General features: G+C 47.3%; 1 protein-coding gene across 1 annotated transcript in view; it reads right to left on the bottom strand.

Annotated features, from left to right (window-relative positions):
- The window catches only part of PNN (pinin, desmosome associated protein), a 126300-nt gene that overhangs the window by 50893 nt on the left and 51532 nt on the right, over positions 1-23875 (bottom strand). Inside the window, exons 7-8 of the mRNA XM_085626928.1 lie at positions 14863-15018; positions 14631-14769 (exon numbers count right to left, since the gene is read on the bottom strand). Of these exons, the coding sequence (XP_085483054.1) occupies positions 14631-14769; positions 14863-15018 (295 nt within the window). The remainder of the gene's footprint in view (positions 1-14630; positions 14770-14862; positions 15019-23875) is intronic.

Here is a 23875-nt window from a genome sequence, read left to right as displayed (position 1 = left end):
GTATTTTTAAACAGAGTAAATCTTGACTGAATTAATATTTTTTAAATTTAAGTATATTTTATAATCTGATCATTGTGTGTGTGATATGTTTTTATGTACTTTAATGGTTATTATTGTTTTTATAACCGAATAAAGATTTACTTACTTCATCAGGAAGTGAGCACATCAATATATATGAAGTAGATTTATTGAGTTTGTCAGAAAGAAGAATTTTAAAAGGTGTATTTTATAAATACACACATTGCACTGTTTAGGAATACTTCTTGTCACACAAGATTTTAAAGCATTTTTTTCAAAAACAACCATAAACATGTCAGTTATTTTTTTTAAACATTAAGCAAGCCACAAAATGCAGCCATAGAACTACCGCAAATGGTCTCTGCATGCCAGATGACAAGCATACAACTCCAGCTCATAGTGCTTTAAAAATAATGGTAAGCTGCAGCCCTCCACAACATCAAAATATGATTGGTGGTGCCCTTGCCCCTTTTAGGAGCAAAATCAGGATAAAAAAAATATATACACAATTACAAATCCCTTACAGGGCATTAAGGGGTGCTCCTTGTCTGGAAGCAGTGAATGGTAAGGAATATGCTACTTACCAGTATGCATCTGTTCTAGGCATGTAGAGCTGCAGATCTGCACACTATGCATAGATCGCCATCTGGTGTTGGGCCCAGATGTTTGCACTTGTTTTTGTCCTAGAAAGTCTCGAAGTCACGAGGTAGGATGCTAGTGCGCATGGGCATCAGCTCCATCCTCAGATTGTTTTTCGCCAGCAGAGAAACGATGGAGCTAAGTAAGAAACAAGAAATATGCCGATGTATGGTGTATCTAAATAAGATCTTACTGGAACAGATAAAGGTAGGCGGGGAGGCGGATGGGCGTGTGTAGATCTGCAGCTCTATATGCCAAGAACAGATGCATTCTGGTAAGTAGCATATTCCGTTCGAGGCATATGAGCTGCAGATTACACACTAGGCATAGATTGTATAGCAGTACCCCCGCCCCCCCTCCCTCCCCCCCTTAGCGGCGACCACCAGTATCTGTTGCAGTAGTTTGAAATAGTGTTTGGAGTACAGCCTGGCCCACACTAGCTTGTTGTTTTGTTTGCACATCTACACAATAGTGTTTTGTGAATGTGTGCGGTGTAGACCATGTAGCTGCTCTGCAGATGTCATCTAAGGGAATGTTCCCTAAAAATGCCATGGAAGCCCCCATCTTTCGTGTAGAGTGGGCTTTAGGAGGAACAGATAAAGTACGTTTTGCTTTGTGGTAGCAAATTTGTATACATTTAAGAATCCATCTAGCTATCCCTGAATTTAATATGGGGTTGCCTTTGTGTGGTGGTGAAAAAGACACGAAAAGTTGTTTTGTCTTGCGAAAGGGTTGTGTTCTTCCGATGTAATATAGCAATGCTCCTTTTACATCTAAAGTATGAAGAGCTCTTTCTGCAACTGAGTGTGGTTGCGAGAAAGATACGGGCAACTCCACAGACTAAGGTGGAAGGTAGAAATTACTTTAGGAAGGAATTTAGCATTAGTTCGGAGAACAACCTTATGATGGATTTGCAGAAAAGGTTCCTGAATAGTTAGTGCTTGTTGTTCACTAACTCTCCGTAGAGAGGTAATGGCCTCTCCGTAGAGAGGTAATGGCCACTAGGAAAGCAACTTTCCATGTTAGGAATTGTAGCTCACATTTATGTAGAGGTTCAAAGGGAGGACCCATCAGTCGTGTGAGAACGATGTTCAAATTCCACACAGGTGAAGGTGGTACTCTGGGAGGAATTATTCTTCTGAGGCCTTCCATAAAGCATTTATAGCAGGTACTCTGAAAAGTGATAGATGCTGTCTATTTTGTAGATATGCCGCTATAGCAGCAAGATGTAGCCTAATAGACGTATAGGGTAAGTTGCATCTTTGAAGGTGTAGTAAGTAACCTATGATGTGTTGGATAAACACGTCTAGGGGATTGATGTTATTGTTATGACAATATATCACTGAACGTTTCCACTTGGCTGCATAGCAGGCTCTAGTGGTGGGTCTAGCTTCTTTAATGACGTTCATACAGTCATGGGGAAGATTAAGGTAACCGAATTCTAAGACTTCAGGAGCCAGATCGCAAGGTTGAGCTGAGCTGGGTCCGGGTGTCTGATCTCTCACCACGCCTCTTAACCCAGAACCGTGGAGAGGTGTCATTTTTGGTGCGGAGCTACTGACAGTTCTAGTAATGTGGTGTACCACGGTTGTCTGGCCCAAGTTGGAGCAACTAGAATGAGAGTTAGCGAGTGTAGCTGTAGTTTGCGCACCACCAGTGGAAGGAGTGGGAGAGGCGGAAAAGCGTACGCAAGTCTGCCTGACCAATTCATCCATATCGCATTGCCTTTGGACAATGGTTGTGGATATCTGGCGGCGAAGCTTGGGCATTTGGCGTTTGTGGGTGACGAAGAGGTCTATCTGTGGTTGCCTCCACATTTGAAAGAATGGTTGAAGAACTTTCGGCTGAAGTTCCCACTCGTGGATCTGTTGTGTTTGACGATTTAACAGATCAGCTATGGTGTTTGACTGCCGGGACATGCTGGGCTAGGAGAAATATTCTGAGGTATAGCCAATCTCCATATGCTCTTCTAGCTGAGAGAGCTGCAGAGTGTGTGTTCCGCCTTGCTTTTGTATGTAGTACATGGCTGTCATGCTGTCTGTGCGGACTAAGACCGCTTTGCCGGATATGTGCCTTTGGAATGCTTTTAAGGCTAAGAATATGGCTAGTAACTCCAGGTGGTTGATGGAGTAACTTTTGTTGACGTGTCCACCTGCCCTGCATGGTGTGATGTAGTAGGTAAGCTCCCCAGCCGGAGAGCGATGTGTCCGCTGTCATGACAATTTGCGGAACTGGCTCTAGGAACGGTCGCCCTTTGGAAAGGTTTTTGGTGTTCCACCACTGCAGAGAGCGATGAGTGCGGCCGTCTACCAACACCAGATCTGTTAGCTGACCGTGAGCCTGGTTCCATTGGCGTGCTAAGCACTCTTGTAGCGGACGCATCTGGAGTCTTGCGTGAGGCACTATAAATATGCAAGAGGCCATCATACCTATGAGTTGCATGAACACTCGAGCTGGAAGAGAGTGTTGAGGTTGAAATTTGGGGAGGAGAGCCTGCATGCTTGCTATCCTGGCTGGAGTGGGATAGGCTAGCGCTCTGAAGGGGTCTATCGTGGCACAGAGGTATTGTTGTGTGTGGGATGGTTGCAGATGAGACTTGGTGTGGTTTACTTGGAACCCCAGGTCCTGGAGTAGTTCGATAGTCGCGTGAGTGTGGTGTACACACTGGTTGTATGAGCTGGCTTTTATGAGCCAGTCGTCGAGATACTGGAAAACGTGAATTTGCTGTCTGCTTAAGTGGGCTGCTACTACCGCTAGGCACTTGGTGAATACCCTTGGTGCTGTTGTGACCCTGAACGGGAGCACTTTGAATTGATAGTGCTGCCCGTCCACTGCAAACCTGAGATACTTCCTGTGAGCTGCGTGAATGGGAATATGGAAGTAGGCGTCCTTGAGATCTATGGTAGCAAGGAAGCCGCCTTGTGAAAGAAGAGGAAGGACCTGCTGAAGTGCGACCATGTGGAAATGGTCTGAGTGTATGTATAGGTTTAAGGGTCGGAGGTCTAAAATAGGTGTCAGAGCTGTCCTTCTTTGGTATGAGAAAATACAGGGAGTAGACTCTTGTGTTTTGCTGACGGCGGAACCAGTTCCATTGCATTTTTTTTGTAGAAGGGAAATAACCTCCTGCTTTAGTAGAGATAGATGTTCTTGTGACATTGGACGTTGTTTGGGTGGTATTTTTGGGGGGGGGGGGGGGGGGGGGGAGTAGAGTTAGGTTCGAGACAGTAACCTGATTGAACTATTTGTCGCACCCACCTGTCTGTGGTGATGTTGGTCCAGACAGGAAGGATCTGTTGTAGTTTCCCCCCCGACAGGAGTGGGATGGTCCAGGGGAAGCGGAGGTAAGTCATTGGGTAGGGGTGGAGGCAGAGCGGGTGTTAGTCTTGCCTCTGCCCTGGTTATTGTTGCCTCTGTAACCTCCTCTCTGGTAACCTCTGGTGAAGGTTGATTGGGTGGAAGGGTTATCTGATGAGTAGCCTCTGTAGGAGGAGCGACGAAAAGAACGCCTGGGAGCTTGCGATTGCAAGGCTCCCATTGACTTGGCTGTGTCCGTGTCCTTTTTCATTTTCTCCAGGGAGGAGTCTACATCAGGGCCAAAGAGGTGCTGTTGGTCGAACGGTTGGTTCAGGATTGTACTTTGTACCTCAGGCTTAAAGCCTGAAATGCGTAGCCAAGCATGCCTACGCATAAGGACACTGGTATTTACAGCTCTGGAGGCGGTATCTGCCACATCGAGATCGCAACGAATGGAGGTATTGGTTATTAGTTTACACTCCTGTATGAGGTCGTTGGCTTTGTTTTTATATTTGTCCGGGAGGTGTAGTAATAGGGACTCTTAACTCGTCATAATGTGCCCTATCATATCTGGCTAGCAGGGCCGGAGTGTTGGCGATGCGCCATATGTTAGCCGCTTGTGAGTTCAGACTCTTATCGGGTGGGGCTGCGTCACCCGATGTCGGAGAGTTAGCTCTCTTCCTGGCATTGGATACCACCATGGGGCCCTTAATGTAAGCTGGGTCTGTAGGGGCAGCTTTGTATTTCTTTTCCCTGCGAGGGTTGATTCGAGCCCCAACAGGATCTTTGAATACATCAGGAGCATGCTTAACTCCTTTGAGCATGGGTAAAGTAGATGTTGACCTTTGTGTGGTGTCAAAAGTGTCCATAAAGAAATCCTCCTCGACGGGGTCTGTGTGTAGGTCGACACCGTGGTACTGGGCAGCTCGGTGTATGAGCTGATTAAAGCCCAAGGTGTCCTCTGGTGGGGAAGGCCTAGAGGGGTAGATGTTGTCTTGCGGGAGATTAGGGACATCAGGTGTATTCTAGTCATCCCAAGGGTCAGGGGAACCAGGTGGGCTGGGATCCCCTAGTGGCACATCAGCCGCACCCCACCCCCCCATGTCATCAGAGGTGTCATCATCGTCTGATGGTGTAGGAGAGTGAGGTGGTGGGGGAGGTGGTGGAGGAGGAGGAGGAGGAGGAGGGGGAGGAGGGACTCTAAGAGGGGATATAGCAATGTCCCTCTTTTTAGGTGGTGGAGCAGGTGTAGGCATGTCCAGTGGTCTTTTCCTGGAGCTTAGTGTCAAATGACCAGTTTTAGGGTCTTTAACCAGAGTTTTTTGTGCAAGATCTGGTCGAAAAAGCTCTTCTGATGAAGCTTGGTTTTTCGGCGCAGAGTGTTTCGGATCCGAGGACTTTTTCGGCAACGGCTCCGGAGTGTCCTTGGGTTTGGACCCGTGTTTTGCAGTCTATGTTTTTTGGGTCCCGATGATTTTTTCGGCTCCGAAGAGTGCGAGTCCGAACTCTTGGGGAGTGGCTTCTTGCTCGGCTCAGAATGTTTTTTCGGTGCCGGCGAGTCGGTGCTTGTTGTTTTCGGTGCCGAGGGCTTTGAGGTAGAAGCAGCGGTCGACATTGAGGAGGAGGGCAGTTTCTTTTTCAGTGCCGAAGCTGGAGTTACGGCACTGGACGCAGGCTGGCTCAAGCCAGAGTCGCCTGAAGGATTGGTAGGCTTTTTTTCCCCCCCGGCCAGGGGGGGGGGGGGGGGGGGGGGGGGGGGCGTGGGGAAGCGGTGTGTCGGGAAGCGGTGTGTCGGTGTGCACCTTGGCCCTAAGGCGAAGGTGTGACCGAAGCCTTTTTTGTATGGGGTCAGGGTCAACGTCTTTACTTACGACCCTCTGTGCCAGAGTGATTTCTTCGACGTCTGAGTCATCGGCTTCGGAAGCGCTGACGAGGCCTTCAATCCGCTCTGGCACATAGACAGCCTCTTTGAAGAGATCGGGGATTGCGCTCGACGAACGAGCCATGGTCCTCTGAGCCCGCCGATCCCGAATGGTCTTCTTGGAGCGGAAAGAGGCACAAGCTGGACAGTCTCTGGCCTCGTGCTCCGGTGACAAGCAGAGGTTACACACCTCATGCAGATCGGTGTGGGGAAACTTCGACCCACATCGAGGACCCACTTCACACTTTTTAAATGGTGTCCTTTCCATGAGCCAGATGCTAAGGCCCAGGTAGGTCCGAAGGCCTTAGTCGACTACCGGAATCGAAGACTTTGACTTGGAGAGATGCGCAACGAGTAGGGGTCGCGGTTGAGACAATACCGTAGAAAAAATGAAGGATTGCATGTCGAAATGGAATCCGTAACGGTTCCGAACTGGAGCGCGAGAAACACATCCGAGCCAGATGGCGGAAAAAAACAATCAGAGGATGGAGCCGATGCCCATGCGAACTAGCATAAGGATTCACCTACCTCGTGACTTCCAGAGACTTTCCAGGACAAAAACAAGTGCAAACATCTGGGCCCACCACCAGATGGCGCTCTATGCATAGTGTGTAATCTGCAGCTCATATGCTGCAGAACAGGAGCGTCTCCTGGCGCTCATTTGTATTTATTTATTTTTTTACACCTGTAACTTTTTGGGGCGTCACGTTCCCACCCGGGACTCGGGGTCCCTACGGCCTCTCAGCCATCACCCATCCTGGGCCATTTGTATAATTACTCATTTCCGTGGGCACCCTGGTGCCCTAAAAAAAGGACCCTGGTGACCTACTGGGAGGGTGGATTCTTGCTCAAAGAATACTCTCCTGTGGCGATTAATGAATAGGAATTAACTACGGAGCGGTACTGGTGGAAAAAGTAAACTCTCCTTTCCAATGCACCTTTCCCATTCATATTAATGAGTGGGAGCGCAAAGGCAGATGGGGTGAGCCGTGCCCATGAGCCTAACCAAATTGAAAGCAGCCAGAGCTTTGCATTGATTGTTATGTATAAAAAAAAATGCAAGGAAACCTTTTTCCTTGTAGCCCAAGTTGAAGGCATCAGATTGCTTCCCAACTGTAGGTGCTTTGATGTGAGCTCTCTTCCCAATGAGTTAAGCTTTTGACAGGGAGGTCACATCAAAAGCAACCAAAAGGTTAATTTAGACGACAGTAATCTTGGAAGTGAACAACAAAGCATATCAGATAAACATTCCTTCTGCAGTTAAAGGGCAAAGCTTCGAGACTCCGTTCAAGCAAGCCCTAATGGCTTGCTTTCTATGGATGCTCAAATACTCACACACATCAAGCAAAATGATTTTTTTTTTTAAACATTACCAGTGATAAATTCTGTATTTTCTATACCATTGCCCTTTCAGTCTTCAATATATGTCCTATAAGAAAGCAGCCTATCACTTTCACAGCTTAGAAGCTAAGCTCTGGATTGTAACGTGGGTAGTCCCGTGGACTCTCAAAGACCTGTCCTGAGGCTCCCATTAACCAACTAACCTTCTGTCAACTAGAAGTATGAACTATTTAGGGGCAGAAAAGCAAAAAAATAGGGGTGTTGAGGACAGCAGGTTAATACCAGCAAAGTAGTTATTGCACTAAGAACCATACCTTCCCTGGTGACTCAAGTTGTCTGACACTTTCCGTCCCATGGACTGGAAAATTACCATTTGTGAAATAGACCATGGAAAAAGACAACTACTAATGCAGCATGACCAAAGATGATCTGCTGCACTGTTTTAAGGAAACTTGATTCAATCCTTTCGCTAGAATCTAGGTTCTAGTGCTAGCTGAAAAGCATGAGCTTTGTATTGGAACATCAGAAACAGGTACTTTATGTAGCAGAAGCAAGCTTTGGCTCTTACTGCGTATGTGTAAATGCCCTTGGGTGGAAGGGAATGGCTATATAATATGCAGGAAACTACACTACAAGCAATAACGTTCTTTGACACCTTCCTGATAGGGAAGAGCCTCCAACTTAAATAGCTTGGAAGACTTGAGAAACCATGGAGCTATCCCAATGAATACAGATTCTCAAACAGAGAATGATGTAGTGTATAAGTTTAAAGAGGAATTTAACCTTATGGTTCAAATAACAATTGGTAACTGCTTTAGGCAAAAAAAGGGTAAGTTCTTAGGAGCAGAACATACAACTTCATATCTATAATAGCCAGTATCTTAGCAATCCTTCAAAATACCAAAATAAACCAAAAAACGAAAGGGGAAAATACAAATCATGTGCTGAACAGTCTTTAAAAGGGACAAGGTTGTTAGGGATAAACACTAGTATTGAATATGCTACTTACCAGTATGCATCTGTTCTTGGCATGTAGGGCTGCTGACATTCATATCTGTGCATAGATCGCCGCCTAGTGTTGGGTCCGGATGTTTGCACGTTGTTGTCCTGGAAGAGTCGAAGTATCCTGGGATAGGTGACTCCTCCCCTGGACTACAGTGCGCATGGGCATCCTCTCCATCCTCAGATTGTTTTTCGCCATTGTGGCAGTGATGGAGTAGATACAGAAAGTGATGACCATGCTTACAGTAATTCGGAGAGCTGCAGCTGCTACAGGCGCCGGGGAGGAGGGAGGGCGATATGAATGTCAGCAGCCCTACATGCCAAGAACAGATGCATACTGGTAAGTAGCATATTCAGTTCGAGGCATGTGGGCTGCTGAATTCATATCTGTGCATAGAATACATAGCAGTACCTCTTAGCGGCGGCTACCAGTGCCAGCTGCAGCGGTCTGAAAAAGAGTTTTGATAACAGCCTGTCCTACAGCTGCCTGCTGTTTTGATTGCACATCTACACAATAGTGTTTGGTAAATGTGTGTGTAGTGGACCAGGTGGCTGCTCTACATATATCATGCAAAGGGATGTTTCCCAGGAAAGCCATGGAGGCCCCTAACTTACGTGTTGAGTGGGCTCGTGGGGGAATCGTTAATGTGCGTTTAGCCTTTTGATAGCAAATTTGAATACATTTAACGATCCATCTGGCTATACCTGCTTTGGAGATAGCGTTACCTTTGTGGTGTGGGGCAAAGGCAACGAAAAGTTGTTTAGTCTTCCTAAATATCTTAGTCCTGTCGATGTAGTACATGATGGCTCTCTTCACATCTAGTGTATGGAGGGCTCTTTCTGCGACAGTTTGTGGGTTTTGAAAGAAAACAGGCAGTTCAATAGTTTGATTCATGTGGAACTGCGATATCACCTTGGGCATGAATTTGGGGTTGGTACGTAGTACGACCCTGTTGGCGTGAACCTGTATAAATGGCTCTTGAACGGTTAGTGCCTGGAGTTCACTAACTCTTCTCAAAGAAGTGATCGCTACTAGGAAAGCTACTTTCCAGGTAAGGAATTGAATCTCGCATGAGTGTAGAGGTTCAAAGGGTGGACCCATCAGGCGTGAGGACCAAGTTGAGGTTCCACATTGGAGCCGGTGGGTGGCTTGGAGGAATTACTCGTTTGAGTCCTTCCAAGAATGCTTTGATGGCAGGCACTCTGAATAAAGAGAGGTGCTGCCTGTTCTGGAGATAGGCTGATATTGCGGTCAAATGGACACGTATAGAGGTGTACGCCAGATTGCATCGGTATAGGTGTAAGAGGTAACAAATTATGTTTTTGGATGGATGCGTCTAGCGGGTTAATGTCATTATTATTGCAATAAATGACGAACCTTTTCCATTTGGCTGCATAGCAAGCTCTGGTAGTGGGTCTTCTAGCTTCCTTAATGATGTCCATACAGTCAGGTGGCAGGTTTAGGTAGCCAAACTCTAGGACTTCAGGAGCCAGATTGCCAGGTTCAGCTGTTGCGGATCTGAGTGCTGAATCTCTCCATGGTTCTGCGTCAAATGCGCGGGTTTGATCCGCAGCCTTTGATGCGGCACCACGGAAAGTTCGAGAAAAGTGGTGTACCATGGCTGGCGTGCCCACGTTGGAGCAACCAGGACGAGTGTTAGTGAGTGTTGTCTGAGTTTGCGAGCCACCAGCGGTATCAACGGTGCTGGGGGAAAAGCGTACGCAAATCTGCCGGACCAGTTCATCCATATCGCATTGCCCTGCGACTGTGGATGTGGGAACCTGGCAGCAAAGCTTTGGCATTTTGCGTTTTCGCTTGTGGCGAATAGGTCTATCTCTGGATGACCCCATTGCTGGAAGTACGGTTGGAGTACTGATGGGTGTAACTCCCACTCGTGCATCTGGTGGCTGTGTCTGCTGAGCAGATCCGCCATCTGGTTGTCCTTGCCGGGGAGGTGTTCCGCCATGAGGAACATGTTCCTCTGAATGGCCCACTTCCACATGCTCTGAGCCAGATGAGAACTGTGGAGAGTGTGTTCCTCCCTGCTTCTGTATGTAGTACATGGCGGTCATGTTGTCCGTCCGGATCAACACGACTTTGTTGCACAAGTGTACTTTGAATGCTTTCATAGCCATCAGTTCTAGAAGGTTGATGTGCATCTTCTTTTGTTGTGTTGTCCATAGTCCCTGCACTGTGTAGTTGAGTACATGAGCTCCCCATCCCTGGAGAGACGCGTCCGCTGTCAGTATTATCTGTGGAACAGGCTCTTGGAACGGTCGGCCCTTGCAAAGGTTTTGTGGATTCCACCAATGCAGAGAGTTGTATGCCCGACCGCTCACCAACACTAGGTCTTTTAGTTGTCCGTGAGCCTGATTCCATTGACGTGCTAAGCACTCCTGAAGCGGGCGCATATGTAGTCTCGCGTGTGGGACTATGAAAATGCAGGAGGCCATCATGCCTATCAACTGCATGAACACTCGCACGGGAAGGGAGTGTTGTGGTTTGAACTTGGAAATCAGCATTTGCATGCTGTTGATTCTCATTAAATTTGGCTGAGCTGTGGCCGCCAGAGTGTCTATGGTCGCATCTAGGTACTGTTGTACGTGTGCGGGTTGGAGATGTGATTTTGGGTAATTTAGTGAGAACCCCAGACTGTGAAGGAGGTGAATGGTGCGGGACATGTGGCTGGCACATTGCTGGGCTGACTTTGCTTGAACAAGCCAGTCGTCCAGGTAAGGGTAGATGTGTATGTGCTGCCTCCGTAGATGTGCAGCCACAGTAGCTAGGCACTTTGTGAAAACTCTGGGTGCTGTTGTCACGCCGAAGGGAAGGACTTTGAATTGGTAGTGCTGCCCCTGAACAGTGAACCTGAGGTATTTTCTGTGTGAGGGGTGAATGGGTATGTGGAAATACGCATCTTTGAGGTCCAGTGTGGCCAGGAAGTCTCCCTGCTTGAGCAGCGGGAGGACTTGCTGTAGGGTGAGCATGTGGAAATGCTCGGAGAGAATGTAGCGGTTGAGGGGTCTCAGGTCTAGTATAGGTCTGAGTGACCCGTCCTTTTTCGGTATTAAAAAGTACAGGGAGTACACCCCCGAACCTTGCTCGTGGACGGGTACGACCTCTATTGCGCCTTTTAGTAGCATACTTAGCACTTCCTGCTGTAAGAGCGTTAAGTGCTCTGAGGACATAGGACGGTGTTTTGGAGGTATTGTGGGTGGAGTTGAGGTTAATTCTAGGCAGTAACCGTGTTTGATAATCTCTTTGACCCACCTGTCCGTGGTGATGGAGTTCCACGTGGACAGGAACCTTTGTAGCCTTCCCCCGACAGGTGTTATGTGGTCGGGAGGAAGGGAGAGGGCGTCACTGTTTGTTCTTGGGGGAGGACCTGGTGTTGCCGTATCCGCGTCCTCTGCCCTTTGTGCTTGAGCCACGATATCCACCCCGGGTGTTTTTATCGTAGGAACTTTGTGTGTTTCCCTTGTTGTAGGTTTGCTGTGACCCCTGTCCTCTACCTGCTCCTCTATTTCCGGGGCGACGAAAGGAGCCGCTCCGAAAGGACTACGTTTGGAGAGCCTCCATGGACTTTGCAGTGTCTGTGTCCTTTTTTATTTTCTCTAGGGTGGTGTCAACCTCTGGCCCGAATAAGTAGTCGGGGTTGACAGGTTGGTTGAGGATGTTATTTTGTACCTCAGGTTTGAATCCGGAGATTCGTAACCAGGCGTGTCGTCGCAACATGACGCTAGTGTTTATGGCTCTGGCAGCTGTATCTGCGGCATCCAGTGCACACTTAATGGATGCGTTTGTGAGGAGTTGTCCCTCCCTGATGAGGATCTCTGCACCCTCTTTGAATTGGTCAGGGAGATGTTGGAGTAATGTTTCTAATGTGTCGTAGTGTGCTCGATCGTAGCGAGCGAGGAGCGCCTGAGTATTGTCAATACGCCATATGTTAGCTGCTTGGGCCGCAAGCCGTTTGCCGGAGGTCTCTAGCACCTTGGACTCTTTGTCCGGGGGAGGAGCATCCCCTGTCGTTTGCGAGTGTGCCCGTTTGCGAGCATTCTCAACTACTATGGAATCCAGAGGTAACTGGCCTCTAATGTAGGTAGGGTCCCCAGGCGCCGACCTGTATTTCTTGTCGATCCTGGGGTTTATTACTCTTGCCCTGGTGGGTTCTTTGAAGATGTCCTTTGCTGGTTTGAGGACACCTTTCAACATGGGTAGAGTTTTTATATTCCTTTCTGAGGATGCAAAAGTATCCATGAGAAAGTCGTCCTCGACGGTGTCAGAGTGGAGTTGCACACCATGATTGGCTGCAGCACGTTCAATGAGGGCGTTGAATGCGGCAGTGTCCTCTGTGGGAGATGTTTTCGCTCCATATAGTTGCGGGTCCTGTGTATCCATAGGTGCACCCGGGTCTACAGGGTCATCCCAAGCTTGGTCAGGGTCCTGTTGGCCTTCAGGGTCCATCTCTCCGGGGTAGGGGACGTGGTCACTTATGTAGTCCTCCAAAACGTCTGTTTCGGAGTGTGTGGGAGAGAAGGACTGTGGATCTTGGTAAGAGGAATGGAGGGGTCCGTAAAGAACTGGTTCCGAAGCCACTGGCCGCTTTTTCTTAAGCGGGATCCGGTAGGAGTCCAAAGCTGGCTCGGAGGTTATTCTCCTCTTGTGGAGCATCATTCTGCCGGTGTCGGAGTCTATGATGTGTGATGGTGACGTCTCCGCAGGAGAGCGTTCGGCAGGCGTGATCGTGGTGTGGGTGACACGTGTTCTGATTTGGAACAGTTTTGGGGCCGTGGATGGCGGTAGGCCAAAAGTGATGTTGGCCGGTGCCGGAGAGGCTGTTGGAGCTTTTATCGGCTCGGAGCCTGACGTGACCTGGAGGACTGCCTTGTGTTTGATGCGTTGCAAGGACGCAGCAACTGGCCGCACCTGGAGCGCCATCGGTTCTTTGGCGCCGACCGGTTCTGTAGAGGCGGGCGTGGACTTCGGCACCACTGGGTCATCGAGTCGAGGAGCGGTAGTAGCCGTCGTCGATGATTGTGCCTTTGGTGGTGCTGTCGAAGCGGTGTGAGACGCAGCAGCCAGTTTGACCTTTGTGGCCGGAGCCGATTGTTTCGGTGCCGGGAGCCGAGTAGGTTTGGCGGCACCGAAGGTCTTTTTCCGTGTGTCGGTGCTGACGTCGGCCGCTGCAAGCTCGGCACCGAAGTCTCGTTTGGTGCGGTCGGTGCCGACGGGTTTGGCTGGCATCGAAGGTGTGGTAGGCTTCGATCCGACCAGCGTCACTTTTGGTTTCGGTTTTAGATGAACCAATACAGCTTTCGGTTTCGGAGAAGGGAAACCAGCCGTTTTGGGTAGTAATGGCTGCCGCTGAATGTCCGAGGCCGGGCCAGAGGGCGGGGCCGAAGAACTGCGGGATAGGTCTTGGGTAAGGCCCGAAGGCGATCCCTCGACCGGAGGCATAGACTGGCGCACTGGGATATCCTCAGTCTGTACGGGTAGGCCTTGCTCGTCACCGGAGCTACTCTCTTCGGCCCCTAAGGCCTCATTGTAGTCTCCTACCTCGGTGTCGGCTTCATCTCTGTGAAAGATTTGTTCTTCGATGTCTTCCGAGCCGGAGTCGTGTTCGGAAGCGGGGCTGGAGAGTAGGTTCTCCATGTCTTCGACATCTTCGTCCTCGGCGCTGAAGATGTTGGTCGGGGCCAGTGCCGCTTGCTGCGCTTCGAGTCTTGCTGCTCGTCGATTCCGGAGAGTCTTCTTGGATCGGAATCGGGCACAGGCCATACATGTGGACTCGTCGTGATCCGGTGAAAGGCATTTGTTGCACACCGGGTGGACGTCGACATGGGGATATTTCGCATTGCATACAGGACACCGCTTGAATGGTGTCCGATTCCATCGTCGGTGTCGGGTCGATGGTCGGGTAAGATGCGAAAAAGTTGTTCTTGAAGTTAGTAAACTAACAAAGATACTATCGATACCGATCGGAAACAGTACCGACGCGAACTAAAGGCCTTTTGGCCTGGAAAAAGTTTTTCCTAACTTGAGTCAAGATAAGCACATCCGAACCCAATGGCGGAAAAAAACAATCTGAGGATGGAGAGGATGCCCATGCGCACTGTAGTCCAGGGGAGGAGTCACCTATCCCAGGATACTTCGAAGACTCTTCCAGGACAACAACGTGCAAACATCCGGACCCAACACTAGGCGGCGATCTATGCACAGATATGAATTCAGCAGCCCACATGCCTCGAACACAATGGTACTCTGACCCTCTCCCCCCCCCCCCCAACCCTCCCCTCCCCAAGGCTTCTCTGACCTGGAAAAAAATAATTCCATTGCATACAGAACAGCAAATGAAGCATTTGATAATATGGTTAAACAAACAATAGTCCAATCTGCTGTTAGCAAGCAAACTACCTTTCATTCTTCTCTGAGAGTCATCGAGCAGCTTCTGAGTAGCTGGATACATTCTGCCTGGTTTATAAAATAGATGCGGTTTCGTCTTGGTTCTTATATATTTAATGATTTTAGAGTTGTGCTCGTTCCATTCTTCTTGCTATAGAAAATAAAGGCCAATTAGCATATTAATAAAAAAGCCAGTCCAATACACAATGGACGCCACATTAACTGCCTGCCCACACAAACTCACCAAATGTGCAAGTTCGACTTTTTGTTCCAAGAGACGCAGTTCTGTCTGTTTAGCACGCCTCTCCTCAAACAATTCTCGTCTTTCATTTTCTACCTGCTTTTTCTCTTCTTCTGCCTGCACTTCAAGCTTTTTCTCTATTTCCTTTCGTTTTCGTTGCTGAAGGCAAAAACAACATCAAAAATGGTTTGCTATCACATCAAAAAATTACCAGCAGTAAGTAAGGAAAGGTTACCTACTGTTAAACCCCAATTCTCCAACATGGAAATGCTTTATGAATTCAATCGCTCTAGCTCTGTGTGCAGAATCGTGAAACACCAAAAGAATTTTTTTTCTCCTAAAAGCATACATTTCTTTTTTTTAATAAAGCTAGCCAATTAAACTTAACACTGCTCTGGCACCACCATATATTGTTACCCAATGGTTACTTAAACAAGCATTGGCATAGCCAATAGGTCTCGCCTTTGGTACCTTATAAGTGTTTAGCCATGCAACAGTTGCATAACTAAATACTTATAAAGGTCCCAAAAGCGAGACCTATTGGCTATGCAAAGCGGCCGTGAAAGTGAAAGTAATTGCGGTAAAGCACGGCGCGCGCGCGGCCGCGCCCGCGCACATGCACTGTAGCTGTAGGCTGGCCTGGTAGCACTTTTTGGAGCCCTCTCAATAAGTCTCGCCAGACCAGCGCATGCGCTGGGTCAGGCGAGACCTAAAAATGAATGCCAGATATGCTGTAAGACGTTACACACAAAAAACTGCATTGCACCCTTCTGTGCTCAAGATGACCGTGCAACCCGAGAAGCAACTGCTTTGCCAGTTGAAAAGAGGTGTTGAAATTGAAGCTCAAATAAGGCACAGGGATCTTAACCAAAGGACGGTTCACCTAAGTACTCTCCTCATTTCCAGCAAGGACAGCAGGTTGCTCAACTCAGATTCCATTGAAAGAGAACTAAGGTAACAAATAAGCAACGTTTCCTTCTAGGTCTGTAACAAAGCATCATTGATTCTTTACAGAGGTTCATGAACATTTAACTGAAAAGCAAGCTTGTAAGCATATCCAACATATACTCTAGCGTGAAACACAAAAATAGAAGACTGGAGAAGAGGTAGACTCATTACAAAAATGCAAACTCAACTACAACTATCACATAAGAGCTTGGCCTACATGGGCATCAAATCTGTATTTACGATCAAAGCTGCAGCATCTTACCAAAGGGTGGGTTAATATAATCGTAGCTGCTATACTTCAGCAATCCGAATGTTTCTGCTAAGTGATGTTTCAGCTGCTTTTAATCTAGTTGAGGGAGCTACACTTTCCAAGCTGGATCTGGTAATCTGTTAGCAGCAAGCGACTAGCTAGGATACAATACAGCAATCTGCATACAGCTTGGGGATCACGATCCATATGTGAATGGGAGCCTTAAGTGTTTACAGTTACAAATCTTTTGTCTTGCGCGGGTACAAGTGAAAAGTTCTTTAAATACTAAAGGTGTGAAAAGACCTTTCAGCTAGAGATTTAGGGTTTGGAAAAACATACTTCGTATAATAAGAATATTTTAATGAAAATCAGATGTTTGCAGGAAAGGGTGCTTTTGAACCATCTTACAACTAGAGCATTATGAATAGAATTAGTAGGGCACCCTGGCCTCTAGTACACTCTCCTCAAACCAGCAAGCAGAAGTTGTGGGCCACTACAAAAAAAATATTTTCAGGATAGACACTTCAGATCCTTAAGCAATACCAAGACGATGTTTACCTTTAAAGGATGAGCATACTTTCTGATGTAATGAAAGATCTTTAAAGATTTTTGAATTGTTTTAGTATCAAAGATGCAAAATAAAGATGCAAAATAAAGATGCAAAATAAAGAAGTCTTCTGTAGGCCATGATAGCAGCCAAGAGAATGCTTTTGGAAAAAAAATGTATACGTTCACTTTGAATTAATTTTCTTGCAAAATGAAGTGGGAAATGCACACCAGATGAATTCAGGATCCATGTTACCAGCTTGGAAGATTATAAGTTGTGATGCCATATTTTGTATTGTGCCCTATGTGAGAAGCCGTCAAAGTGAAATGGCACTCTGACCTGTGCTTCCATATCTGAGCCCCAACATCACAGATTAAAGCACTTCACGGCCTTTCCCCGGTAAATCAATAAATGATTAACAGCTGGAGGAGAGGTAGCAGAAGGTGGCAGTACATGTCTTCAGAGAGCTGAATGATTGAGGAAGCTGAACCAGATGATTGGGTGATGCACTATCAGGAAGTAACTACCATCTTAGGCTCACATGTAGCTGGAAAAATAAATAGAAGCACTACCCTAGGGTAGTTTGTCTCGCCATTACAGAGAGGGCCAAAATCTGGGGGGCTTATGAATCAGTCACTGTGACATGGAACCGAAGCATGAACAGCGAGATGGCGAAACAGGTGATAACAGACTCTAACCCAAACATATGCAGCGAATTTGGTGAATTTTTCAAAGGGGATGGGGGCAAAAATATTCTCCATTAGAGTTATACAGCCAAACAGAACACTGCAAGACTACGCAGGTTGGCGAGACTCATTTTATTTTAGATATACGGATAAAAACGCTGCAAGATTCTTTGAGACATTTCCGTGAATACAGGTTTTGCCAAACATTTAATGATAGATTACACATACAGGATTTTAAAGAACACATTCAGAAATATTTTCTTCGTACAGTGAAATACCCTTAGCAACAGCGTAGGACTGTTTGGTTAATAGTCCTCTTTTATTCCATGGACCATTGACGGCTTCACAGGGCTACACAACTGACTGCCCCAGCCTCCCAAATCCATTGCCTCCCCTATGGACCATTTGCCAACAAAATAGGAAATAGGAAAAAGAACCCTAGGATCATTCAAACATCAGCCAAACTTAAGTATCATGTTGAGGTAACCTAGTAGTTACTTAATCTTCAATATCAAGGTACCATTGCTTTATATTATTATTTGCAGTGAAAGGTCTTGTGGGACACTTCTGAAACAGTGATTAGAGGGATAAAAGCTCAAAAATGCGACTTGGCCATGCTGAAAGAAAAATATGAATTAGTGCCTGAACAAGTATTAAAAAAAGAATCAAATAAGAGGACTGCCAGGCCCATTTTATCAATGGATTAAGAAAAAGAAAAAAAAAAAAAAAAAAAAAAGGCATTTGATTGCGCGTACTGGTTCTTCCTCTCGTTACATTCTAAATACGATATGACCTGGCCCGATGCTGCAAAAACGCATATGCGCAAGCTACACGGAGCCGATGGCTAATGTGATTAATGAAATAAGGTTGGAAACTTTACCCTTGGACGTGGACGAAATAGGGCTGCCCTCGCTATCCTGCCTTTCTGTCCCAGTGATGGAATTTTTTGCTATTAAAATTAGGGAGGGCAAGAGGATGCCATTTAGTTCTGTACAGCACATCGGCTTGTGCGGGATATCTTACTGTCAAATAACAAACCCTAATATTTGAATCCTAAAGTTGTTAGGTTTATTTTGAGAGGATATCAGGGCTCAGAGTCAGCCTAGGTAAATCAGAGATGCGAAGTACGAGATTACAACCAGTAGCATAGAATGATTGGGATGGATCACTCTATTCCAAATAGGCAAATGATAAAATTGGTTATCTAGGGAACTACATCACTAAGGAAATCCGAGTCTTAAAAAAAGAAAAAAAACACAGCCATACTGGCAGACATTAAAAACGACATACTATGTTGACAACCACTATTTAAATCATGGCTTGAAAGGGTAGCAGCCTTGAAAATTATTGTCCTACCAAAATTATTCTATTTATTTCAGGCCCCATCAGTCCAGCTCATCACTCCGGAACTACCAAGAACACAATCTGCTTGTGAATTCGGGGCAGCGGGGAACGAAACCCAGAGTTTACAGGAAGATTATGCAGGGACATAAACATTAATGGGGATTTGGATTATCCAATATATGAAACCACTATTGTGCATTAGGGCGGAGAGCATCATTTAAAAAAAAATTTTTTTTAAAAGGTCACTGCTTAAGTTAGAGAAACACTGGTCTCATGTGGGACATGCTGTGCTAGGCAGATTTTTTATAAAAGATTTCATTTGGCTTCCAATACGACAGACTGACAGTAGCCTACATTTCTAAACTACAAGACACCGATTGAAAAATAGGATAGAGTGTAAAAGAACCCCAACAATATCCCCTACCCCTTGCAACTCCTCCCCTTACTCCACAACAACCTAGGTATCATGCAAGCACTCTCAGGTAATGTATACATAGAGGGAGAGAGTATGTCTATTTGTGGATGATCACTCCCATAGATGCAAGATAAAATATTAGTCTTGCTGAAAAGACTATGGAATTGATGGAGACATGACGCTAGGTCCACTTATGTCACTGAGTTCGGAAACATGGTAATGATCAGACAGCAAAGAGTAGTGTTCCAAAAGAAATTTCAAAGTTCCAAATCCACCTAGGCTGGTAACTGCAACAAAAACAAGGTGGTGGATGGAATGCCACTGCAATGGCTCAGGCCACACTCCATTCCATCGTTTTTCAACCACCATGCTACCTCAGTTTGGACCCAGCCGTATGCAAACCATCTCCGTGCTACTTCATACCGGTTCCTAGATGGGACCGGTATGCCCAGACCTAGATCCTGTGCACACTGTGCCACTGGAACCAAGCTAAAACTGGCTGATGAGCCCTAATAAGGGTGAAACCGGTCTTGGGTTGCTTGTGTCCCAGTTCAGGAAGGACCTGGCCTTGCAGTTCAGGCTGCATTATTCCTACTAGAGCAGGGTCAAGACTAGTTTATATATGGCTGGGTCCAAACTGAGATGGCATGGTGTGCAACATAACAATGAACTGGGATGTGGCTTGAGTAATTACCAGTGGCTGAGATTAATTAAAGCATTCCATCCATCACTTTTGTTTAATTTTTTTTATATGCTTTGGGTACTCAGTTGAGCAACATAAAAATTATATCAAGTCCAAACCAAGGGTATGATGATGGAGGACAATCTTTAAGCATATTAATATTTTCATGTCAAAGATGAGGGGGGTCCAAGAGGTGAAGACTTGAGTGCAGGAACATTTCCCTATACTACTTATGCCTTGAACAGAGAAGCAATACTCTTTCTTGGATGGGGGTGGGCTTACCAGGATCAGTAGTGTGCTAATCCATGAGAACTAGCACAGAGTTTTGGATCCAAGTCTCGCCTTAACTAAATGGACTGTCACAAGTAAAGGCGTAATGTGCTCAGACTTTTGAAGTCTAATAGAGGCAAAAGTCAATGTTCTTTTGCTCTGACATTTGCAAATCACTTTGGAATAAGTTACAGGTAGCGGCCATTGTGGGATGATTGTACGAGCCTGCTTTCTCACAAAGAATACTCCTTAGAAGTCGATGTAGGAAAGTGCCCCTTTTTGCATGGTTAACCACTACCTTTTTGCCGGATTGAATATGCTACTTACCAGTATGCATCTGTTCTTGGCATGTAGGGCTGCTGACATTCATATCTGTGCATAGATCGCCGCCTAGTGTTGGGTCCGGATGTTTGCACGTTGTTGTCCTGGAAGAGTCTTCGAAGTATCCTTGGATAGGTGACTCCTCCCATGGACTACAGTGCGCATGGGCATCCTCTCCATCCTCAGATTGTTTTTCGCCATTGTGGCAGTGATGGAGTAGATACAGAAAGTGATGACCATGCTTGCAATAATTCTGAGAGCTGCAGCTGCGACAGGCGCCGGGGAGGAGGGAGGGCGATATGAATGTCAGCAGCCCTACATGCCAAGAACAGATGCATACTGGTAAGTAGCATATTCAGTTCGAGGCATGTGGGCTGCTGAATTCATATCTGTGCATAGAATACATAGCAGTGCCCTCTATTGGCGGCGGCTACCCGTGCCAGCTGCAGCGGTCTGAAAAAGTGTTTTGAGAACAGCCTGTCCTACAGCTGCCTGCTGTTTTGACTGCACATCTACGCAATAGTGTTTTGTAAATGTGTGTGTAGTGGACCATGCGGCTGCTCTGCATATATCATGCAGGGGAATATTTCCTAGGAAGGCCATGGAAGCCCCCAACTTGCGTGTTGAGTGGGCTCGTGGTGGAATAGTTAATGTGCGTTTTGCCTTTTGATAACAGATTTGAATACACTTAACTATCCATCTGGCTATCCCTGCTTTGGAGATGGCGTTACCTTTGTGGTGTGGGGCAAAGGCAACGAATAGTTGTTTTGTCTTCCTGAAGGGTTTAGTCCTGTCGATGTAGTACATGAGGGCCCTCCGTACATCTAGTGTATGTAATGCCCGCTCTGCAACAGTTTGTGGGTTTTGGAAGAAAACGGGCAGTTCAATAGTCTGGTTCATGTGGAACTGCGATATTACTTTGGGCATGAATTTGGGGTTGGTACGTAGTACGACCCTGTTGGCGTGAACCTGAATAAATGGCTCTTGAACGGTTAGTGCCTGGAGTTCACTAACTCTTCTTAGGGAAGTGATCGCTACCAGGAAGGCTACTTTCCAGGTAAGGAATTGAATCTCGCATGAGTGTAGAGGTTCAAAGGGTGGACCCATCAGGCGTGTGAGGACCAAGTTGAGGTTCCACATTGGAGCCGGTGGGTGACTAGGTGGAATGACTCGTTTGAGTCCTTCCAAGAATGCTTTGATGGCAGGCACTCTGAATAGAGAGAGGTGCTGCCTGGTTTGCAGATAGGCTGATATTGCGGTCAAATGGACACGTATAGAGGTGTACGCCAGATTGCATCGGTATAGGTGTAAGAGGTAACATATGATGTCGTGGATGGATGCGTCCAGCGGGTTAATGTCATTATTACCGCAATAAATGACGAACCTTTTCCATTTGGCTGCATAGCAAGCTCTTGTAGTGGGTCTCCTGGCCTCCTTGATGATGTCCATGCAGTCAGGTGGCAGATTGAGATAGCCAAACTCTAGGACTTCAGGAGCCAGATCGCCAGGTTCAGCTGTTGCGGATCTGGGTGCTGAACCTCTCCACGGTTCTGCGTCAAATGCGCGGGTTTGATCCGCAGCCTTTGATGCGGTACCACGGAAAGTTCGAGGAAGGTGGTGTACCACGGCTGGCGTGCCCACGTGGGAGCAACTAGGACGAGTGTCAGGGAGTGTTGTCGGAGTTTGCGAGCCACCAGCGGTATCAACGGTGCTGGGGGAAAAGCGTACGCAAATCTGCCGGACCAGTTCATCCATATCGCATTGCCCTGCGACTGCGGATGTGGGAATCTGGCGGCGAAGCTTTGGCATTTTGCGTTTTCGCTTGTCGCGAATAGGTCTATCTCTGGGTGACCCCACTGCTGGAAGTACGGTTGGAGTACTGATGGGTGTAACTCCCACTCGTGCATCTGGTGGCTGTGTCTGCTGAGCAGATCCGCCATCTGGTTGTCCTTGCCGGGGAGGTGTTCTGCCATGAGGAACATGTTCCTCTGAATGGCCCACTTCCACATGCTCTGAGCCAGATGAGACAACTGTGGAGAGTGTGTCCCTCCCTGTTTCTGTATGTAGTACATTGCGGTCATGTTGTCCGTCCGGATCAACACGACCTTGTTGCACAGATGTACTTTGAAAGCCTTCATGGCCAGGAAGATTGCCATCAGTTCCAGAAGGTTGATGTGCATCTTCTTCTGTTGTGTCGTCCATAGTCCCTGCACTGTGTAGTGTAGTACATGAGCTCCCCATCCCTGGAGAGACGCGTCCGCTGTCAGTACTATTTGTGGAACAGGCTCTTGGAACGGTCGCCCCTTGCAAAGGTTTTGTGGATTCCACCAATGCAGAGAGTTGTATGCCCGACCGCTCACCAACACTAGGTCTTTCAACTGTCCTTGAGCCTGATTCCACTGACGTGCTAAGCACTCCTGAAGTGGGCGCATATGTAATCTCGCGTGCGGGACTATGAAGATGCAGGAGGCCATCATGCCTATCAACTGCATAAACACTCGCGCTGGAAGCGAGTGATTGTGTTTGAACTTGGAGATCAGCAGTTGTATGCTGTTGATCCTCACTAAACTTGGCTGAGCTGAGGCCGCCAGAGTGTCTATAGTCGCGCCCAGGTACTGTTGTACGTGTGCGGGCTGGAGATGGGACTTTGGGTAATTTAGTGAGAATCCCAGACTGTGAAGAAGGTGAATGGTGCGGGACATATGGCTTGCACATTGCTGGGCCGACTTCGCTTGAACGAGCCAGTCGTCTAGGTAGGGGTAGACGTGTATATGCTGCCTCCGTAAGTGTGCTGCCACCGTAGCTAGGCACTTCGTGAAAACCCTGGGCGCTGTTGTCACGCCGAAGGGAAGGACTTTGAACTGATAGTGCTGCCCCTGAACAGTAAACCTGAGGTATTTTTTGTGTGAGGGGTGGATGGGTATGTGGAAGTACGCATCCTTGAGGTCCAGTGATGCTAGGAAGTCTCCCTGCTTGAGAAGCGGAAGGACTTGCTGTAGAGTGAGCATGTGAAAGTGCTCTGAAAGAATGTACTGGTTCAGGGGTCTCAGGTCTAATATAGGCCTGAGCGACCCGTCCTTTTTTGGAATTAAGAAGTAGAGGGAGTAAACCCCCGTGCCCTGCTCGTGGATGGGTACGAGCTCGATAGCGCCTTTTAGAAGCATACTTTCTACCTCTTGCTGTAAGAGCGTTAAGTGCTCTGAGGACATAGGACGGTTTCTTGGTGGTATTGTGGGTGGAGTGGAAGTTAACTCCAGACAGTAACCGTGTTTTATAATATCTTTGACCCACCTGTCCGTGGTGATGGAGTTCCACGTGGACAGGAACCGTTGTAGCCTTCCCCCGACAGGTGTTATGTGGTCGGGAGGAAGGGAGAGGGCGTCACTGCTTGTTCTTGGGGGAGGACCTGGTGTTGCCGTAGCCACGTCCTCTGCCCTTGGTACTGGAGCCACGATAGCCACCTCGGGTGTTCTTATCGTAGGTGGTCTGCGTATTACCCTTGTTATATGTTTGTTGTGACCCCTGTCCTCTACCTGCCCCCTTGTTTCCGGGG

The sequence above is a fragment of the Triturus cristatus genome, chromosome 9, assembly GCF_964204655.1.
Source record: "Triturus cristatus chromosome 9, aTriCri1.1, whole genome shotgun sequence".
Taxonomy (NCBI): domain Eukaryota; kingdom Metazoa; phylum Chordata; class Amphibia; order Caudata; family Salamandridae; genus Triturus; species Triturus cristatus.
The sequence above is the reverse complement of the archived record's forward strand: the minus strand, read 5'-3'. Positions and strand labels throughout refer to the sequence as shown.